General features: G+C 46.8%; 1 protein-coding gene across 1 annotated transcript in view; it reads right to left on the minus strand.

Moving 5' to 3' along the window:
* Positions 1 to 17,830, minus strand: part of ZBTB10 (zinc finger and BTB domain containing 10) — a 480,238-nt gene that overhangs the window by 148,170 nt on the left and 314,238 nt on the right. Inside the window, exon 4 of the mRNA XM_085605374.1 lies at positions 7,209 to 7,274. Within this exon, the coding sequence (XP_085461500.1) occupies positions 7,209 to 7,274 (66 nt within the window). The remainder of the gene's footprint in view (positions 1 to 7,208; positions 7,275 to 17,830) is intronic.

Genomic DNA, 17,830 nt, shown 5'->3' on the forward strand with positions numbered 1-17,830 from the left:
ATGTTTAAGGTTTTCTCTCGGTTCGTTTTTTTTCCTTTTTCTCTTCTTTTGTTCCTTTCTCTTTTCGGAGGGGGAGGGTGGGGAGGGGGGGGGGGTGAAAGTAATACGAACTCTGTGCGACACCCTGTTAGGAGATATGAAATATGTAGATGATACCTGATAATGTGTAGAAACTGTTCCTTTCACTAGCCTTTTTATTCAAAACAGGTGTACTTCTGCTATAGGCACGGATACTAATGCTTAAATGTTATTTATTTCTGAAAATTCAATAAAGAAAGTTTTGAAGAAAAAAAAAAAGCCATCACGACCCCACCCCCTCCTGTTTGTTGCAGTAGCACTGGGCAGTGGTGTTGTCCGTGAACACTCGCACTAACTTCCCCTTGACGGAGTGAAGAAATGCTTTCAATGCTACTCTGATCGCCCAGAATTCCATCAGGATGATATGGAGTCCAGATTTCGCCTGAGACCAGAGTCCTCTGACCTCCACCTCTCCCAGATGGCCGCCACCTCTCCCAGATGGCCACCCCATCTCAAGAGTGATGCATCTGTCACTACTGTCCGGTCTGGTTGGGGAAGGGAGAGGAATCTCCCTTTGCCTTCGAGCCAATCATGGTTCGTAAGCCACTACTGCAGGTGTTTTACAGTTCCCTCAGAGATCTTGATGAAGTCGGAGAGATCATCCTGATGCTGCAACCACTGGAACTTCAGGTCACACTGCAGAGCCCGCATATGCCATCTGGTATGGTTACCAGCAGGATCCAGGAGAACATGAGGCAAAGAACTCCCAGAGTAATTCTCACATAAATCCAGGCTAGAGCCTAAAACATCAGTATCATAACCTGAATATCCTGGACTCGCTGCTCGTGGGGATAAGCCCGAAACTGCACTGTGTCTAGAACAGCTCAGGGGAAAGGGACTGTCTGAGAAGAAGTCAGATGTGACTTGGGCACGTTTATAGTGAACCCCAGCGAATACAGGAGGTCTGCCGTAGTCTGGAGGTGGGAGACGACAGTCTGGGGCGAGACCGCCTTTAACAGCCAGTCGTCGAGGTAGACAAACACCTAACCCGTACAGATCAGATGTGACCACCGCCATCACCTTGGTGAAGTCCCAAGGGGCACTGGTAAAGCCAAAGGGTAGCATGGCTAGCTCGTGGCGTACCTTGAAACGCAGGTAACGCCGGTGGGCAGGCAGGATGGGGATGTGAAAATATACATCCTGCAAGTCCAATGCTACCATCCAGTCTCCTTGCTCTAGGGCAGATAAGACCTGAGCCAAAGTAGCATCTTGAAATTCTCCTTTCGGAGGAAGAAATTGACGGTTCGGAGGTCTAGAATAGTAGGAAGACCCTTTTTCTTTTTGGGTATCAGAAAGTAGCGCGAATAACATCCACTGCCTACTTCTGATATCGGAACCCTTTCAATAGCCCCCTTGGCCAGGAGTGCTGCAACTTCCTCTCAGAACAAGATCAGATGATTATCCACCAGCCGTTCTTGAGATTGGGGGGGGGGGGGGGGGGGGGGGTTATTTAATTACTTTGACGGTTTATATAGCGCGTATCAGAGCGCTTTACATGACAGATGTAGGAAACCATAATAGACAGAGCAGCACAGTTATAAGTGATTCACATATAAGATACTCAGCAAGGAAAAAAACTAGCGATTAAAATATGGAGCTCAGAACAGACCTATTAATTAAAATACATTAATAAGTCAGTAAATTCACGTGAATTTAGCCATGAGAATCTCTTTCACTTCTTTTTTGAAGGCGGCAGAGGAAGGGTTCAGTCTTGTTTCTGTGGGCAAAGCATTCCATGTCCTGGGAGCCATACCAGAGAAGGATCGGTTATAGGTTTTTTTCTTGGCAAATCGTTGTGGTTTCAGTAGAAGAGTCTTGGCACTCCTGGAGGCGCAGAGAGCACCAGATTCTGAGCTAGGTAGTGCGGCAAATTGTGGTGAAGGGCCTTGTGCGCCATACAGGTGATTTTCAGATGAATTCTAGCTTCAAACGGTAGCCAGTTGAGAGCTCTAAGGTCTGGAGAGATGTGAGAGGTTCTCTTTGAGCCCGTGATGAGTCTTGCAGCTGAGTTGTTAGCGGCTCTTAGCGGGGCTGTCGATGACCTTGGGAGGCCGCATAAGGTTACAGCCCCATATTCCACTCTAGGGATTACTAGGGTTTGAACTGCTTGTTTGAAATCATAAGCTGGCAGCAAGGGTTTCATTTTTCGCAGGGTCTTCATGTGGAAGTTAGCTTCTTTTGAGGAAGCGCTGATATGCTTCTGCATCTTAAGGCTACTGTCCAGAGACACCTAGCGATTTCGCTGATTCGACAATGAGAGTCCAGTCCAGGATAGTGGATGCTTTGTTAGGGGGAGCGATTAAGAGGAATTCCGTTTTAAGGGAGTTTAGTTTCAAATGATTTTCGGCCAGCCCTGTTTGGGTTTTTTGAAGTGTTGTGTTTAGCGATTTGATGTCTTCAAGTGAGTGGATCTTGATGTAGATTTGGGTGTCGTCTGCATACATATGGAGGTGAATCTTAGAGAGACTGAGAAGTTCAGTGAGTGGTTCCATGAAAGGTTGAAAAGAGTGGGTGGGAGGGAGGAGCCTTGCGGAACTCCTAACGTGACAGGCATGGGGTTGGACAGGGATTGATTGACCTTGAACCCTTGAGATCTATTTTGGAGGAAAGAGGCGAACCAGTTATATACAGGTCCATACAATCCCACTCTGTGTTTCAGGAGCTCTAGCAAGTTGCCGTGCTTGACAGTGTCAAATGCTGAAGATAGGTCGAGTAAGATTAGTAAGCAGGCTTCGTTTTGGTCCAGGATTTTTGGAGCGTCGTCAATTATGTGTGTCATGGCTGATTCAGTACTGTGAACTGCTCGGAAGCCTGATTGAAATTGGTTAAGCAGGTTGAATTGTTCAATGTGTCTGTTCAGCTGCATGTTAACACATTTTTCCAAGAGTTTGTCTAGCATAGGTATGTTGGATATAGGACGATAGTTATTTAGATCCGAAGGGTCAGCTGTTGGTTTCTTTAGGATAGGGGATACCTGACCTGTTTTCAGGGTGTCTGGAATGGATCCTTGAAGGAAGGAGGTATTCATGATCTTGGTTCAGAGAGGTAGTAACAGAGGAATGAAGTCTTTCAAGTAGTGGACCGGAAGAGGGTGTGTGAAGTAGTTGGAAGGTTTCAGAGGGGGTAGCGTCTTTGGTATGGTATCTTCACTGGTATCTTCACTGTTAGTGTTGAAGTAGGACCAAGTTGCGTTGTTGCGTTGTTTTTTAGGTTGAATTTTGTGGAGTAGTTAGCTTGGGCGCCTGCAGGGGGCAGTGATGTGTTCTTTTGCATGTCCGAGAGGGATAAGAGGTCCTTGAGTAGGTCTGTTTTTATGGATTCTGTTTTTGAAGTGAAGGAGGAGGCGAATTCATCACAACTGGGTAGAGAGTTAGGGATCGCCTGGGGAGAATGGGAGCGCTCTTGGTTTGAGCTTTGATAAGATAGAATAGCTTTTTGGGACGGTTCTTGGCTTGGTCTAGTTGAATCCTGAATTAGTCGGTTTTAGATTTTCTGATCTTTCTAAAGTAGGAGTTTCTGGTGGATCTTAGTAGCTTGAGGTGGTCAGCTGAGGATCTCCAACGACGTTCAATTACTCCAAGTGAGCGTCTGTCTTCATTTAGCCTACCATCATACCAAGGTTTTGAGTCTTTTGTGGAAGTTATTTTCAGTTGAAGAGGGGCTATTTTGTCAAGTAGGTTGTTCATGGAGAGAAAGTAGCGATTGGTCAGCCCTTGGACATCGACTAGGTCTTCCGGGGGACAAAATAAGTTTGAATTAGAGGATGCTAGGAGGTCAGAGCCGACGTTTTTCAGGTTTCTCTTCCAGATCTTTGTTCTTAGGGGTTGTGTTGGAAGTCGTTTCACCGATTCCAAGACTTGGAATGTAATGACGTGATGGTCAGACCAATCGCAGGGGAGGATCGAGTCGAGCTGAGTGGAGTCCACTTTGGAAATTACTAGGTCGAGGATAGCGCCTTTGTCGTGTGTTGGCTGTTGCAAATTTGGTTAAGATTAAGGTCTGAGAGGAAAGCTTTAAGGCTGTTTACCCCTGGGTCGTTCTGGTCATCCCAGTGAAGGTTGCTTAATTTGTTGGCTGTCATTTGATGCTAGAATATCCATGAGCTGTTCTATGAATGTGAGGTTATCTCCCGGAGGGTAGTAGAATGTGTGTAAAGTACATGTTTGTTTGTTATTACTAGCGATGTTTAAGCAGAGGTTTTCACAGGAGGATAAAGCGGGGGCATTGGAGTTGGTCACTGTTAGATTGTTCTGATGTATGCAGGCTATTCCACCACCTGGCCTATCCGTTCTGTCTAGTCTGGTGATGTCATAGTTAGGGGGTAGCAGTATGTCCATGATGGGAGTAGATGCTTTATTTAGCCATATTTCCGTCAAGGTTAGAATGCCAGGTTCGTTAGTAAGTAGAAGGTCAGCTATGTTGTCTGCATGTCTAGAAGCGGACCTGCAGTTTAGGAGAATACATTTTAGCCGCGTCTTGTTGGATACTATGGTGGGTTCGATTGTGAGGGGGATTCTCGTGATGTTATTTTTAACTATTCCTCTGGAGTATTGTCTAGTGGCTCTGTGTGTGTTGATCGGGATAGATTGGATTAGGGAATCTGTATGTAAGTTAACTGGATGCACCGAGTTAAGTGGGAGGTGAGATAGCTCGTAAGAGCGAAGCAGGGTCTCTAATTCTTTAGCAGGTAAAGGGTTTTTCATCCTGATTGGGCGGGATAAGGCATTAGGGTATGGCACTGTGTTCCAGCTTGGGGACACATGATCCTGGGAGCTTGCAAGTAGATGTTGGGTGCGAATAGAGTTCTTGATGTGAGGGAAAGATCTGTAATCCTGTTTAGTGCGTGTGAGCTTGGGTTGCTGTATAATCAGGTTGTGTAGGGTTTGGATGTAAGTTTTGACATGCTGAAGGGCAGATAAGATCCGGTCAAGTCTGGGGTCTGGAGTGGGAATGTCCTTATTAGATGGATGGTCTGTGGGTGCAGGAGGAGTAATTGCATCTTTAGTGCATTTAAGGGGGAGTCGTGATCGGGATCGTTGTGTCGAGCTCTTTTTGTGTGTATGTTAGTGAAGGGGGGGAGTGAGGAAGCTGGATGGGGAGGATACTGAAAGTCGGCTGTGTCGGGATCTGTAGTGGGGTAGGTGAAGATAGAGGGGGCAGTGGGGCTGTCGTGCTGATGGGAGGTGGTGGTAATAAGTGGGGTTAGTCGAATGATGATGTTGGGGGAGGAGAGTAGGCATAGGGGAGATGAGTGGCGTTAAGAGGATGGTTGATGGCTAGGCTAAGGGGTGTGAGTGGGGTGCTGGGCGAAATGGTGCGGAGGGCAGGCAGGGGTGGTAGTGCGGGGTGAGGGGGGATAGTTGCGAGATGGTTTTTATGTGGGATGTATTGTTAGCTGAGGTGTCGCTTAGGTCTAGAGTTGGTGTCAGTGCAGATGGGGACAGCTGGGTGTCCTGACTTAATTGGGGAATCAGGCTGGGAGTTGATAATTTCAGTGTGATTGGCTAGAAAGAAGGGGTGTGCAGTAGTGACTCTTTCCTTGATGAGCGGAAAGATGTGATCTATCAGATTTAGGTTGCGGTCAGATTGGATGAGGATGATTCCATTATGATAGATCGTGATGGTGGCTGCTGCATTATAGAATAGGGATGGGAGGATAGCTAGCGTGAATCCGTGCGCTGTTTTCCTCATGTTAGTGACCTTGAAGAGAGCGAGAAAGGCTTTTCTCCATTGAGCTCTTCTTTTAGTATAGAAGATGATGTCATTAGTAATGAGCCCTTTGTTCAATGAGAAGTATGGATCAGAGACTGCTCCGGTGCCTGCAGTCCTGCGGAACTAGCATCGCGAGAAAGATCCAGCGATGTTAAAGACAGGGAGGGAGGGATCGCAGCAAGTGCCAGTCCAGGAGATCTCTGGTGCCTTCGTGCAGTCTCCTCTCTCAGCGACTCATTCTCCTTGACTCCTCTGGATTCCGCGATGATTCTGCTCCGTTGTTGAGGTTGTTGTTGAAAAGGGAGGGAGTAATCCCTACGAAGGATCTGCAACATCGATTTGTCTGATGTTATGGGCTGTCAGTGGAGAAGGCGATTCTCCCTCCGACTAGTCATCTATGGTCTTGCAGAACTAAACTAAAAGGACTTAGAGGCTACAGCTGCCGTGGGGGGATTGGTAGCGGACAACCTCTCTATCATTTCCACAGGGTCAAAAAGCACCGTATCCAAGTACGCACACAACTTGGGAAGCATTCACAAGATGGTGGGATGGGATATGGTTGGTATGGTGGCACGCCCCTTCCGTATCTCCGCCCCAAGTCTGCCTTTTGCCACTTTCGAAGTGTCACTGAGAGGACCAAGGACTTGGCCATAGCCCAAAAGTTCTTAAAGCGCTCCAGCGCAGAACGTGGCAGGAATCGGAATTCACTGTCGAGTCATGAGTCGCTTCACCACACACTGCTCCTGGGTCACCAAGATTGTAATAATATATTCTATATTACATATCTGTAATGACTGTCATCAAGAGCTATGATGCATTGTACCATGTAAAGTGTATCTGTTGGTTCAGTATTGAGTCGAAAAAAAAACCAAAAACAGATTAAAACAAAAAACATCACAGTCCATCAGGCACAGACACTCACAAGAGCACCAGTTTACAAATATGAAAGAATATGGTCAATTGGATGAAACCCCAAGCTAAACGTTAAAAATACAAATGTTTTTTAAAACATTCAAGGATACTAGGAATGAGGAGAGATAGGTAATGTTTAGAACAATATCTGAGGATCCCATACTTGAGAAAGGCATACACTGTGGTCCCTCTATGTCCCTAACAGGCAAACTAGTAAAATCTAAATTCTGGAATCCTAGTTGAACATCTCCGAAGGGGCAAATTAGAGTAAAACTTGGCATTCAGCGAACCAATTTATTCCAACAATGGGCACACAGATGCATTGTGACATTGTAAGTTTAATAATATTCAGCAGTTTAAATGCAAAAATTGGAAGAATTCCGACATTCATTATTTCACACACACACTTGCATTTAGAATCAAGAGAGTTCTATAACAATGAAGCCTCAAGTTAAAATCAATATGCCTTATAAACCCCACAGAATTTAAAAACTGATTTAACCTACCATTTTCCCATGGTTCCCTTGGCCAGGATTCTGGCAATACTCCATACTTTAACTCGCTTGAAATTCCTGAAAGACAAAAAAACAGTTATTGTAAGGAAAACTTACAGATTACAACCCTGAAACATGCGGTGGAGCTAAATTTATGATGTTACTACTAGTGACAATCCACCACAGGCATGGCAATCACCTTATAGTAAAGCATAGGAAAAATTAAAAAAGTGGAATAAACTTTCAAATAAAATAATTTAAGTTTTTTTTTTATGGACAGACCTAATTTTTATTAAATCTTATTTTGTTTAATGTGATTTTTTTCAATAAAGGTTATTCAAATATTTTATCATAAAATATTTGTATTTAAATATTCTTTAACATTAAATTAAATGTATATGTGAGGTGTCTGTGTATATGTATATCCTAATTCCCAGACTCAATTTATTTCTATTGGAGAGTGCTTCAGTACTAGTGGTTGGCCAGTGTTCGACTTACTCCCCATCTGAGCTTCAGGACATTGACTACTGCTTTGGGACCTTTTTGGCTGCAGCCTTCCCCAACCCCCTCCCACTGAGTAGTAAATATTTCTCATTTTCCAGATACTCCCCTGGTTACACCCACACTTACTACTAAGTACTAAACTCACATGTATGAGAACATCCTCATACAAAATATAGGAGAGATGGACACTTCCAAATGTAGGTTCGTAAATGTAATTGGGTAGTAAGTAATGGTACAACTTTACATATTAAAATACGCAGTTTGTTAATTTCCCAAATGAGAAATGAGATAACCGATATGGTAACCTATTACCAAAGTAGAAACGAGTTAAGTTCTTCATTTTAGAGTGCTGAAACAGCTAAATCAGTGGCATGTAACACATTGAAAAAAACACTACAAAAATTATAAATAAAACTTATAAGGTACAGTAGTCCAGATCCTAAGCGACTTTGCGGCCATATCGGGGCTGAAGGTAAACAATGACAAGTCTAACATATATGCCTTTGGAGAGGGAAACCGCGTTCCGGGCCTTGTCCCTAATGACGGAAGGGTGCAGTGGAGCACTGACACATTCCGATACCTGGGTATAAGAATATTTCGCCAGCCGTCTGAACTATTTGATGGTAACCTGGGCAGGGCACTAACAACCACCAGATCCCAGATGTAATTTTATAGCACACTCACTCCGGCTCACTGTGGCAGGCGGAGTGGCGCTCGTGAAAATAGTGGCCCTGCCGAAATTCCTTCATTATTTTGCAAACTTGCCAAAATATGTGTTCTCCTCCCCCCCTTCCCCTTAGCCACTCTGGAGAAGATGGCCAGGGATTTTATATGGGGTACCGGCAAACAGAGTGGCAATGAAGAAACTTATACTTGCCTTCGGAGCAGTGAGGTTTAGCGACTCTGCTTTGAACATTACCTGGCTGCCCAACTGCAGTGGATAGCCAGATGGATGGCAGACCAGCAACGAGATGACAGGGCAACCACACGCACGCCATACACATTACCTCAACTGCTCAGGCTCTTTTATCCCGGAGTGAAAGCATGACCCCGGGAGCCCCTAATGCTTAACTCAGCATACAAATGCTTCTGTAGGAGCCTGTACATAACCTGATGCGTAACAAACTATGCCCCAGCATTCCCCTTAGAGGGAGCCCCTAGAGGTCAGTCAGTACTCGCAGCTGCTGAGTTACAGGACTGGCACGAGGCAGATATACAATCCCATGGAGACCTAAACCATGACGGGTCACTCACTCCCTACGTGCCAATGATAGAACTTGAGGATGAAGTTCCCATTTGTGGATCTGCTGTGTTTGACGACTGAGCAGATCTGCAATCTGATTGTGTACCCCTGGGAGGTGTTCTGCAAGGAGATATATGTTTTGCGGAATGGCCCATCTCCATATACTTTGAGCTAGGTGTGAAAGCTCTAGAGAGTTCCCCCCCTCCCCCCTCGTTTCTGTATGTAGTACATTGCTGTCATGTCTGTACGGACAAGGACTGCTTTTTTTTTTTTTAAACCGTTTTTTATTGCAGAATCATAGGATCATCACTGTACATACATTACGGGTCTGCGCCTCAATCCCCTGTGCCAGATCTCCGGCAGGCTAGGATACCTTCGTACACAGCTTATTAGCCCACATCCCGGAGGCCGGGCAGCGTTAACAGGATGGACAGCGTCCCCGAACGATCTCAGCGGCTAATGACGTTGGCTTACTCCCAGGACGTCTACTTTCTGCTTTGAAATGTTTTCTCCCCCCCCCCTCCTCCCCAACAAACCCCTCCCCTAATCCTAACCCTGAGTGCCCTCGCCCTCCCTCCCCACCCCAACAGTGCTCTCATCGACGCCTGGCGGAGGCTCGAATAAGTGAATTTGGGTACTTTTGTGTCGTGTTTACCCATCTACTGTGTGTGTGCGACCGGAGTAGCCCGGGGGCTACCCTCCCTGTCCGATGGGACCCCTCCGTCTTCAGTCTCACTGTTGCACAGGGCCTGCACCATCACCTCCCACGCTGTGGCCGCCTCCAATGCCTTATCATCCTCCCTACGGCTCGCTAGCTGGTACCTAAGCGTACTTTCGCTCGCCGCCCACCTCTGCAGCTCTTTAAGCCATCTCCTATGCGTGGGACCCAACTTTGATTTCCACAGTCTCGTCACTACTCTTTTTGCTAAGAGGAGGCCCATATCTATAAATTTACTTGTGGTTTTGTTCTTGGGAGTGTGTGGGAACCAGTGCAGAACGCAGACTGCTTTACTATAGTGCAACTCCCTGTCTGTTACCTCAGTCAGCGTCTCGCACACAGCCTTCCAATAATCACTCAGGCGGGGGCAATCCCATAACATATGGCCGAGCTCCGCTCCAATCGTGCCGCATCTAGGGCACGCCGCCTCCTCCGCCCCGAAATATTTCCGAATTTTGCCCGGAGTAAGGTAAGCCCTGTGGAGGACATAGAAGTGGATAAGTTGGAAGCGTGCATTTCTCGTACTCTTTCTGGCCCTTCTAACCAGGCCCGCCCACGTAGCATCGGGAATCTCTGTTTGTAGATCTTCTTCCCATTTTTCTTTCAGGGCTGTCAGCGGTTGTAATGTTTCGCTCAGCATTCTGGAGTAGAGACAGGTGACAGCCTTGCGGGTGCCCGCCGACATCATAGCGTATTGGCATGCCGCAGACGTAGGAGGCTCGCGGAGCCCCTCCCCCCAGTACTCTCGCATCGCCCAAGTCACCGCCGCGTGCAGCAGGTAGTCCCCCCTCGGAAGATCGAACCGCTCCCGCAGCGCTTGATAAGGGAGCAATTCTCCCTCCTCGTATAAATCGCCCAGCATTTGGAGACCCGCCTCCTCCCATACTTGCAGGCTCGACCAATCTCCCCCGTGCGGGAGCGCTGTCACCATACCCAACGGGATCTCCGGCGCATATGGGCGCCGCCCCCCCCGCCCGACGCTGCGATCGATTCCAGCATTGTCGGAATGTCTGTTCCTCCATAGTCAAGTCCCTAAGGACCAAGCGCTGCTGCAGTGTAATATATGCCAGCACATGGCGGGGAGTGCCCCCCTCCCTGTCCTGCTCCGGGCCCCGGTATACTCTGGCTACCTCTTGCGTAAAGATCTGAAGCTGCGCCGCCAGGTAATAGAATTCGAAGTCCGGGACTGCCAGGCCTCCCTCGTCTTTCGGCCTGGTCAGAGTTGCCAACGCGATCCTGCGTCGACCCGAACCCCAAAGGAACGATACCAACAAGGAGCGCAGCTGCCTGAAAACCGGACTCGGTATCCACACCGGAAGCGTGCGAAAGTAATATAATAGGCGCGGCAAGGCGACCATTTTCAGTAACGAGACGCGTCCCGTCACCGAGAGTGGGAGAGTGGCCCAAAAGGCCATACTGCCCTTCAGCGCTCTTATGCTGCGACCCACATTACCCTCCAGTATATCGGGAGCGGAGTGGTATATATGGACCCCTAAATATTTGAGGCAGTAAGGCTCCCACTTGAGCACTGGGTGGACGTCCGGCTTTGGGCCGCCAGGGCGCAGCGGGAACAAGCAGGTCTTGGACCAGTTGACCTGCAGTCCCGAGAACTTGCCGAATTTCGCTAGGAGCCCCCGCGCGCCAGTCAGTGCGTCAGCCGCGTCGTCCAAGAACATAAGCAGGTCATCAGCATAGAGGGAAATGAATTGCGGAGTCCCCCTGTAGACCAGCCCCCTGTAGCAACGGCCTGTCCTGGCCTCTATCGCGAGGGGCTCTATTGCTAACGCGAACAGCAATGGGGAAAGCGCGCACCCCTGTCTGGTGCCGCGGCCCACCCGGTACTGGTCAGAGACAAGAGCGCCGATCCGTACTCTCGCCCTCGCCGAGGCATAAAGGACTTTCGTCCATCCTATGTATCCCTCCCCGAGACCAAAGCCACGCATGACTCTGTACAGGTAGTCCCACTCCAGGCTATCAAAGGCCTTTTCTATATCGACCGACAGCACGAGCGGCGCGCGGGCTCCCTCCAGCGGATCCCCTAACAAGCGGATCAGGCGGCGGATATTGGCGGTGGTATTTTGTGCAGGGATAAACCCCGACTGGTCTCCGTGAATCAGCCGCGGCATATGCTGTAGCAACCTGTTCGCTAAGATGGTGCTTAGGATTTTATAGTCCGTTGTCAACATTGACAACGGCCTGTAGGCCGCTAGGTCCGAGCCCTCCCGGCCCGGCTTCAACAGCGGGATCATCAGCGCCTCACGCATGGAGCGCGGCAATCTCCCCCTATGCTTGGCCTCTCTATATACCTCCTGAAGCCGTGGAGCCAGCAGGTCCAGGTACCGACTATAAAATTCAATGGGCAATCCGTCCAAGCCCGGGGTCTTGTTCCGCGCCATGCGTGCCACTGCCCCTTTGATTTCCACTAGGTCTATTTCGCTGACGGACAAGGACTGCTTTGCCTACCAGATGGAGTTGTAAGGATTTTAATGCCAGAAAAAAGTGCCAGGAATTCCAGGTAATTTATGTGGCGTTGTTTTTGCAGAGGGGTCCATATGCCCTGAATGGTTTGGTTTTGAAGATGATGGCACTATCTGTGGAACCGGGTCGAGGAACGGCCACCCTTTGGAAAGATTTTGTGTGTTCCACCACTGCAAAGAGTGATGTGTGCGCCTGTCCACCAACACCAGATCTATTAACTGACCTTGAGCCTGGTTCCACTGACGTGCCAAACACTCCTGTAAGGGACGCATTTGGAGTCTTGCATAAGGGACTATGAGAATGCAAGAGACCATCTTCCCGATTGATTGCATGAACACTCGAGATGGTAATGAGTGTTGAGGCTGAAATTGTAATATTAGAACTTGAATTTTGCATATCCTGACTGGTTTGGGGTATGCTAGAGCTTTTGAAGTGTTTATTGTAGCTCCTAGATATTGTTGTGTGTTGGACGGTTGGAGGTGGGACTTGGTGAGGTTCACAGTGAATCCCAATTGGTGAAGTAACTGGATTCTTGTGTGTGTGTTGCACACAATTTTTGTGTGACTTTGCTTTTATGAGCCAGTCGTCCAGATAAGGGAACACGTGAATATGTCGTCTTCATAAATGAGCTGCTACTAGCGAGGCACTTTGTGAAGACTCTGGGTGCTGTGGTCACCCAGAATGGGAGGACTTTGAACTGATAGTGTTGACCATCTACCACGAACCTGAGATATTTCCTGTGAGCGCGGTGAATGGGAATATGAAAGTAGGCATCCTTTAAATCCAGAGTGGATAGAAAGTCGCCTTGTTGAAGCAGTGGTAGCACCTGTTGGACATTGTCTGGGAGGAATGTTTGTGGGAGCGGAGGTGAGTTCCAGGTAAGAACCATACTGGATAATTTGTCTTACCCACCTGTCTGTTGTGATGGAGTTCCAGACAGGCAGGAACTGTGAGAGACGTCCTCCGACAGGAGTGGAATGATCGGGGGGAAGTAGAGGGAAGTCACTGCTTGGTGGTAGGGGAGCAGCAGTGGTCGTTACCGCGGCCTCTTCCCTTATTGTTGTTACTCCTGTATGCTCCTCGAAAATATCCTCTGGAGGAGGTAGTTTGATTCAGACTTTTAAATGAGGAAGAGGGATGTTCTGAGCCAGTGGTTCTGGAGCCAGCACAGTAAAAGGAGCGACGAAAACGAGCCTCTAGGGAAAAGACAATTGCAAGGCTCCCATGGACTTGGCAGTCTCAGTATCTTTTTTCATCTTTTCTAAAGATGTGTCGACTGGGGGCCCAAAAGATGCTCCAGGGTCGAAAGGCTGATTAAGAATAGCGGATTGCACTTCTTGCTTGAATCCGGATATCCGGAGCCAAGCGTGCCTGCGTAGTAAAACGCTGGTATTAATAGCACGAGATGCTGTATCAGCCGCATCGAGGGCACATTTTATAGATGTGTTGGTTATTAGTTTACACTCCTGTATAAGGTCATTAGCTTTGTTTTTATATTGGTCAGGCAGATATTGCATATGCTTTTCAAACTCATCATAGTGAGCTCTGTCATATCTGGCTAACAAAGCTTGGGCGTTGGCAATCCACCAGTGATGTGCAGCCTGTTACGCAATTCGTTTGCCAGATGCGTCTATGAGTTTTGATTCCTTGTCAGGAGGAGGGGCGTCGCCTGCGCTCTGCGAATTAGCCCTCTTGCGTGCATCAACCCCACAAGAGAATCTAAAGGGACCTGACCCCTGATGTACACTGGGTCATTGGGAGCTGACTTACATTTTTTGTCTACCCTGGTGTTGAGGATCCTGGCTCCGACAGGGTCTTTAATCACTTCTGGTACATGTTTTAGCATGCCTTTTAGCATTGGGAGGGTGTATGTGGACTTTTGTGAGGGTGCAAATGTTTCCAATAAAAAGTCTTTCTCTAAGGGATCAGAGTGTAATTGTACCCCGTGGTATTGAGCAGCCCTATTAATTAGTTGCGCAAACCCAATATTATCATCTGGTGGTGATGGCCTAGAGGGATAGAGGTCCGGGTCATTGTGTGGATCTGGATCTGTAATATAATCATCCCAAGGATCTACATCATGTGGGATGGTATGCGCGTCATCATCCCTATCTGGATCTCCGTTCCCATCCCCATCATAATAATAATCTTCATCATCCTGTGGTTGAGGTGAAAATGTAAACAAATTAGGATGAGAAGGAGAGGAAGGTGGAGAAGTATTAGTGCCCATTTCTCTCTGTTTAATGGGTATTTCAGAGTCTGGAGAAGTGTCCAGTTTCCTCTTTTTAGGAGGCTTGGCGACAACATGACCGGTTTCTGGGTCAATGTGTAATGTTCTTTGCTTTGGATCTGAAAAATCTGACACAGACTGTTGTTTGGGTACAGTGCCCTTTTTCGGTGCTGAAGGTTTTGGGTCAGAATGTTCTTTTGCCTTTGTTTCTGAAGCTTTCTGCGGGGTCTTGGACACTTTAGCTTTCAGTATAGGAGTTTGTGGCTCCGAGACCTTTTTCGGCTGCGAAGGTTTTTTCAGGTCCGAAGGTTTTTTCGGCTCCAAATGTTTGTCCTTTGTTTGTTTCGATGCCGAGGGCTTTGGCGCTGCGGCGGTTTTAGGGGCCGAGGAAGAAGGGTATGGCACATCTTTGGTTTTGGGCTTCGGGGCCGAAGGTGACTTGTCGGCACCGGAATGGGGTTGGCTCAAGCCCGAGCTGAAAGGCTTTTCTTTCGGTTTCAAAGCCGGGCCTGAGGGCTCGGCGTCTGAAATGTGTTGCCAGTATCGACCTGAGCCGGAGGGCAAAGGTGTTAGCGGAGCCTTTTGTTTGGGGTTGGGCAGGAGAGGGGTTTCGGTACTCACAGACTGCTGAGCTGGTGTGACTGTCTCGTCTCCGATATCGGAGTCGTCGGCTTCGGAGACGGAGATCTCTCCTTCATCAGCTTGTTGTTCTGGCTGGACTTCGGGATCTGCTCCGAAGATGTCCGGAACCAAACTGCTTTCGTGGGACATTTCGTGAGGTCGAGCGCGACGGTCACGGATGGTTTCCTTCTACCTGAAAGATGCACAAGCCTCACAGTTCTGGTCCTCGTGCCCGGGAAGAGGCAGAGATTACAAACTAGGTATAAGTTCGAGTGTGGGAACTTAGCACCACACCCTGGGCATTTTTTAAAAGGAGTTCTTTCCATTGACTGCTGGTGTGATCGGCGCGGATAGGCCCAACGGCCCGCGTCGAAGATCTAGGTTGATAATTTAATCTTTTTCGAAGATGCGCGTCGAAAGGGAAACGTGATTGAGACAATACCGTAGAGTGGTGAAGGACTGCGCGTCGAAGGGGGTTCGAGAACGAGACCGACCCGGAGAGCAGCGAATCACATCCGAACCCGATGGAGGAAAAAAACAATCTGGAGATGGAGTCGATGCCCATGCGCACAATCGCCCTAAGGAGGAGTCCCCTCCCTCGTGACTACAAAGACTTCTTCCAAGACAAAAACAAAGTGCAAACATCCGAGCCTAACACCAGATGGCGATCTTTGCACAAGTATATGATCTACAGCTCATATGCCGTGAACACATTTTTCTTCCTTTTTAAATTCCTTATAGTCTTGGGGCATTGGTATGTACAACTTCTGCCTAGTTTGTTGTCTATTTTGTGCTAAATGTGACCTGTACAATACAATGCTCTTTTTAAACTGGGGTACCTGATTTTATGTGTACTGTAAATTAATCTCCTATCATCATAAGCATCATTATTGCACTATCCTTCAGAAGTATTTTGTGCTATTGCAGCTATACTATTAAAGTAGTGCATATTAGTTCAAATTGGAAATGAGTCAAAGTGCTTGTTGTACTTTTTTTATTATTGCGCTGTGTATCCTATGGCGCGTATATTATGTATTTAACTCCTATATCACATATTTCGTTACTGCACTTTTTTCTCTAAGAAAACGTACTTAACTAAAGAGAAATGTGCTAAAAAATGTCTAATATTGCACTTATTACTCTCATCAAAAAGACACGTACATTGCTACACTTCTTCATTTATCCTTATTGTACAAACCCCTCAAAGTGGCTAGTGCTATTACATGTATTCTATTAAAGTGACTTGCACAGCTTTATACTAAGGGATATACTAAAGTGGTTTGTGTCTTTCATTGGACAATTCGTCCTATGTGGTCCGGACTTCCATATACTCTATTCCACCACGTCCTTGATCAGGTTCTCTTTTCGCAATATGTTCCAGTTTTTATTTAATATTCTCTTTATCGTTGGATGTGCCGAATTGTATTCCAAAAAGAGTCTTTTCGTTTCGGTTTTCTTCTTTTTCTATTTCTGTTTGATAGAGTACCTGTGCTCGTGTCTTTTTTCTGACTCTTTTACGGGCATCCTGGGTAGCCCTGTTGGATGAATTTTTCTATCAGTCCTTTCATTTCGTTTGCCAATTGTTCTTTAGTCGAGCAGATTCTTTTCACTCATAGCATTTGGCTATATGGAATGCTCCATTTCAATGCTGCTGGGTGTCCACTGTTCGCATGTAAGATCTATTAGAAGCTGGGACTTTTCTGTGGATGGTTGAAAGCAGATCTCCATCTTGGACATCCAAAAAATGGGTCTTACTGATGGATGAGGTAAGTTTGATATTGACCTCATTGCTGTTCAATCTCAAGATCAACTCCTCCAGTTTTGTTATATCCCCATCCCACAACATAAATAAGTGGTCTATGAAACGACCCCAAAGCATGACCTTTTCCATTTAAAAATTGTTGTCCTATTTCCAGGCCACCTCATTGTCCACTGAAAGTAAAAACATTGTGTGTGAGGCCTTATTCCAGCATGTCCATCACCATTTGGGTGTGTTCCAAATGCTCAAATGGTCTGTCTCTTAGGAAATATTTGCATGCCAGGATGCAATCCTTATGATTAATCGATGTATAGAGGGAAAGAATGTAGAGACTCAGCATGACATACTCAGTTCTCCGTGGTATTCCATCCAACTTTTGCAGGAAGTCAGTCAAATCCACTGAGTAAAAAGGAAGGGATGTGACTTAGGGTTGTAAAAACAAGTCTAGGAATTATGCACAGTTTTCCATTTGTGAGCCTAGTGAGCTCACTATTGGCCTACCTGGTAGAACTTCTATGTTTTAAGTTTTTGTAAAAAATAGAAGGTGGCCATCGTGGTGAGTTCAGTTTTTAGATACATAAATACCTCCCATTCTAATACATTTTTGTCATGCCACGCTTCATGTGGAATTCTTTTTCCATCTCCTTCAAAGGGTTTGATGAGAGGCGCTGGTAATGTGCCATATGGTTCAATTGCCTCCTTCAAATACAATTCTCGGTTCACGAAGACTATGTTACCTCACTTATCTGAGGGTTTTATTATAAGAGAAGGATCTTTTTTCAAGATGATGATGTCCTGCCAATCTTTATGAGAGACATTTCCCCGGTCCTTTCCAATATACCACCTGCCTTTCAATTTGTTCAAGTCATCAACTGTTAGCTTATGGAATAAATAAATGTTATTACCCGGAGGGAGTTGTGGGCAGAATTTAGATTTTCTTTTGCATTCAGTTGGGAGTGGATTCATCCGGGGTAAAACCCAGTTGTTTCAGTTTTTTCACATCTGTTATTGTTCTTTCATATGTATTCTCCAGGTGTCTCATCATTTTTCTCGGTTGTTCTTGTATTTGGTCCAGATCCTG

The sequence above is a fragment of the Triturus cristatus genome, chromosome 5_1, assembly GCF_964204655.1.
Source record: "Triturus cristatus chromosome 5_1, aTriCri1.1, whole genome shotgun sequence".
Lineage (NCBI taxonomy): Eukaryota > Metazoa > Chordata > Amphibia > Caudata > Salamandridae > Triturus > Triturus cristatus.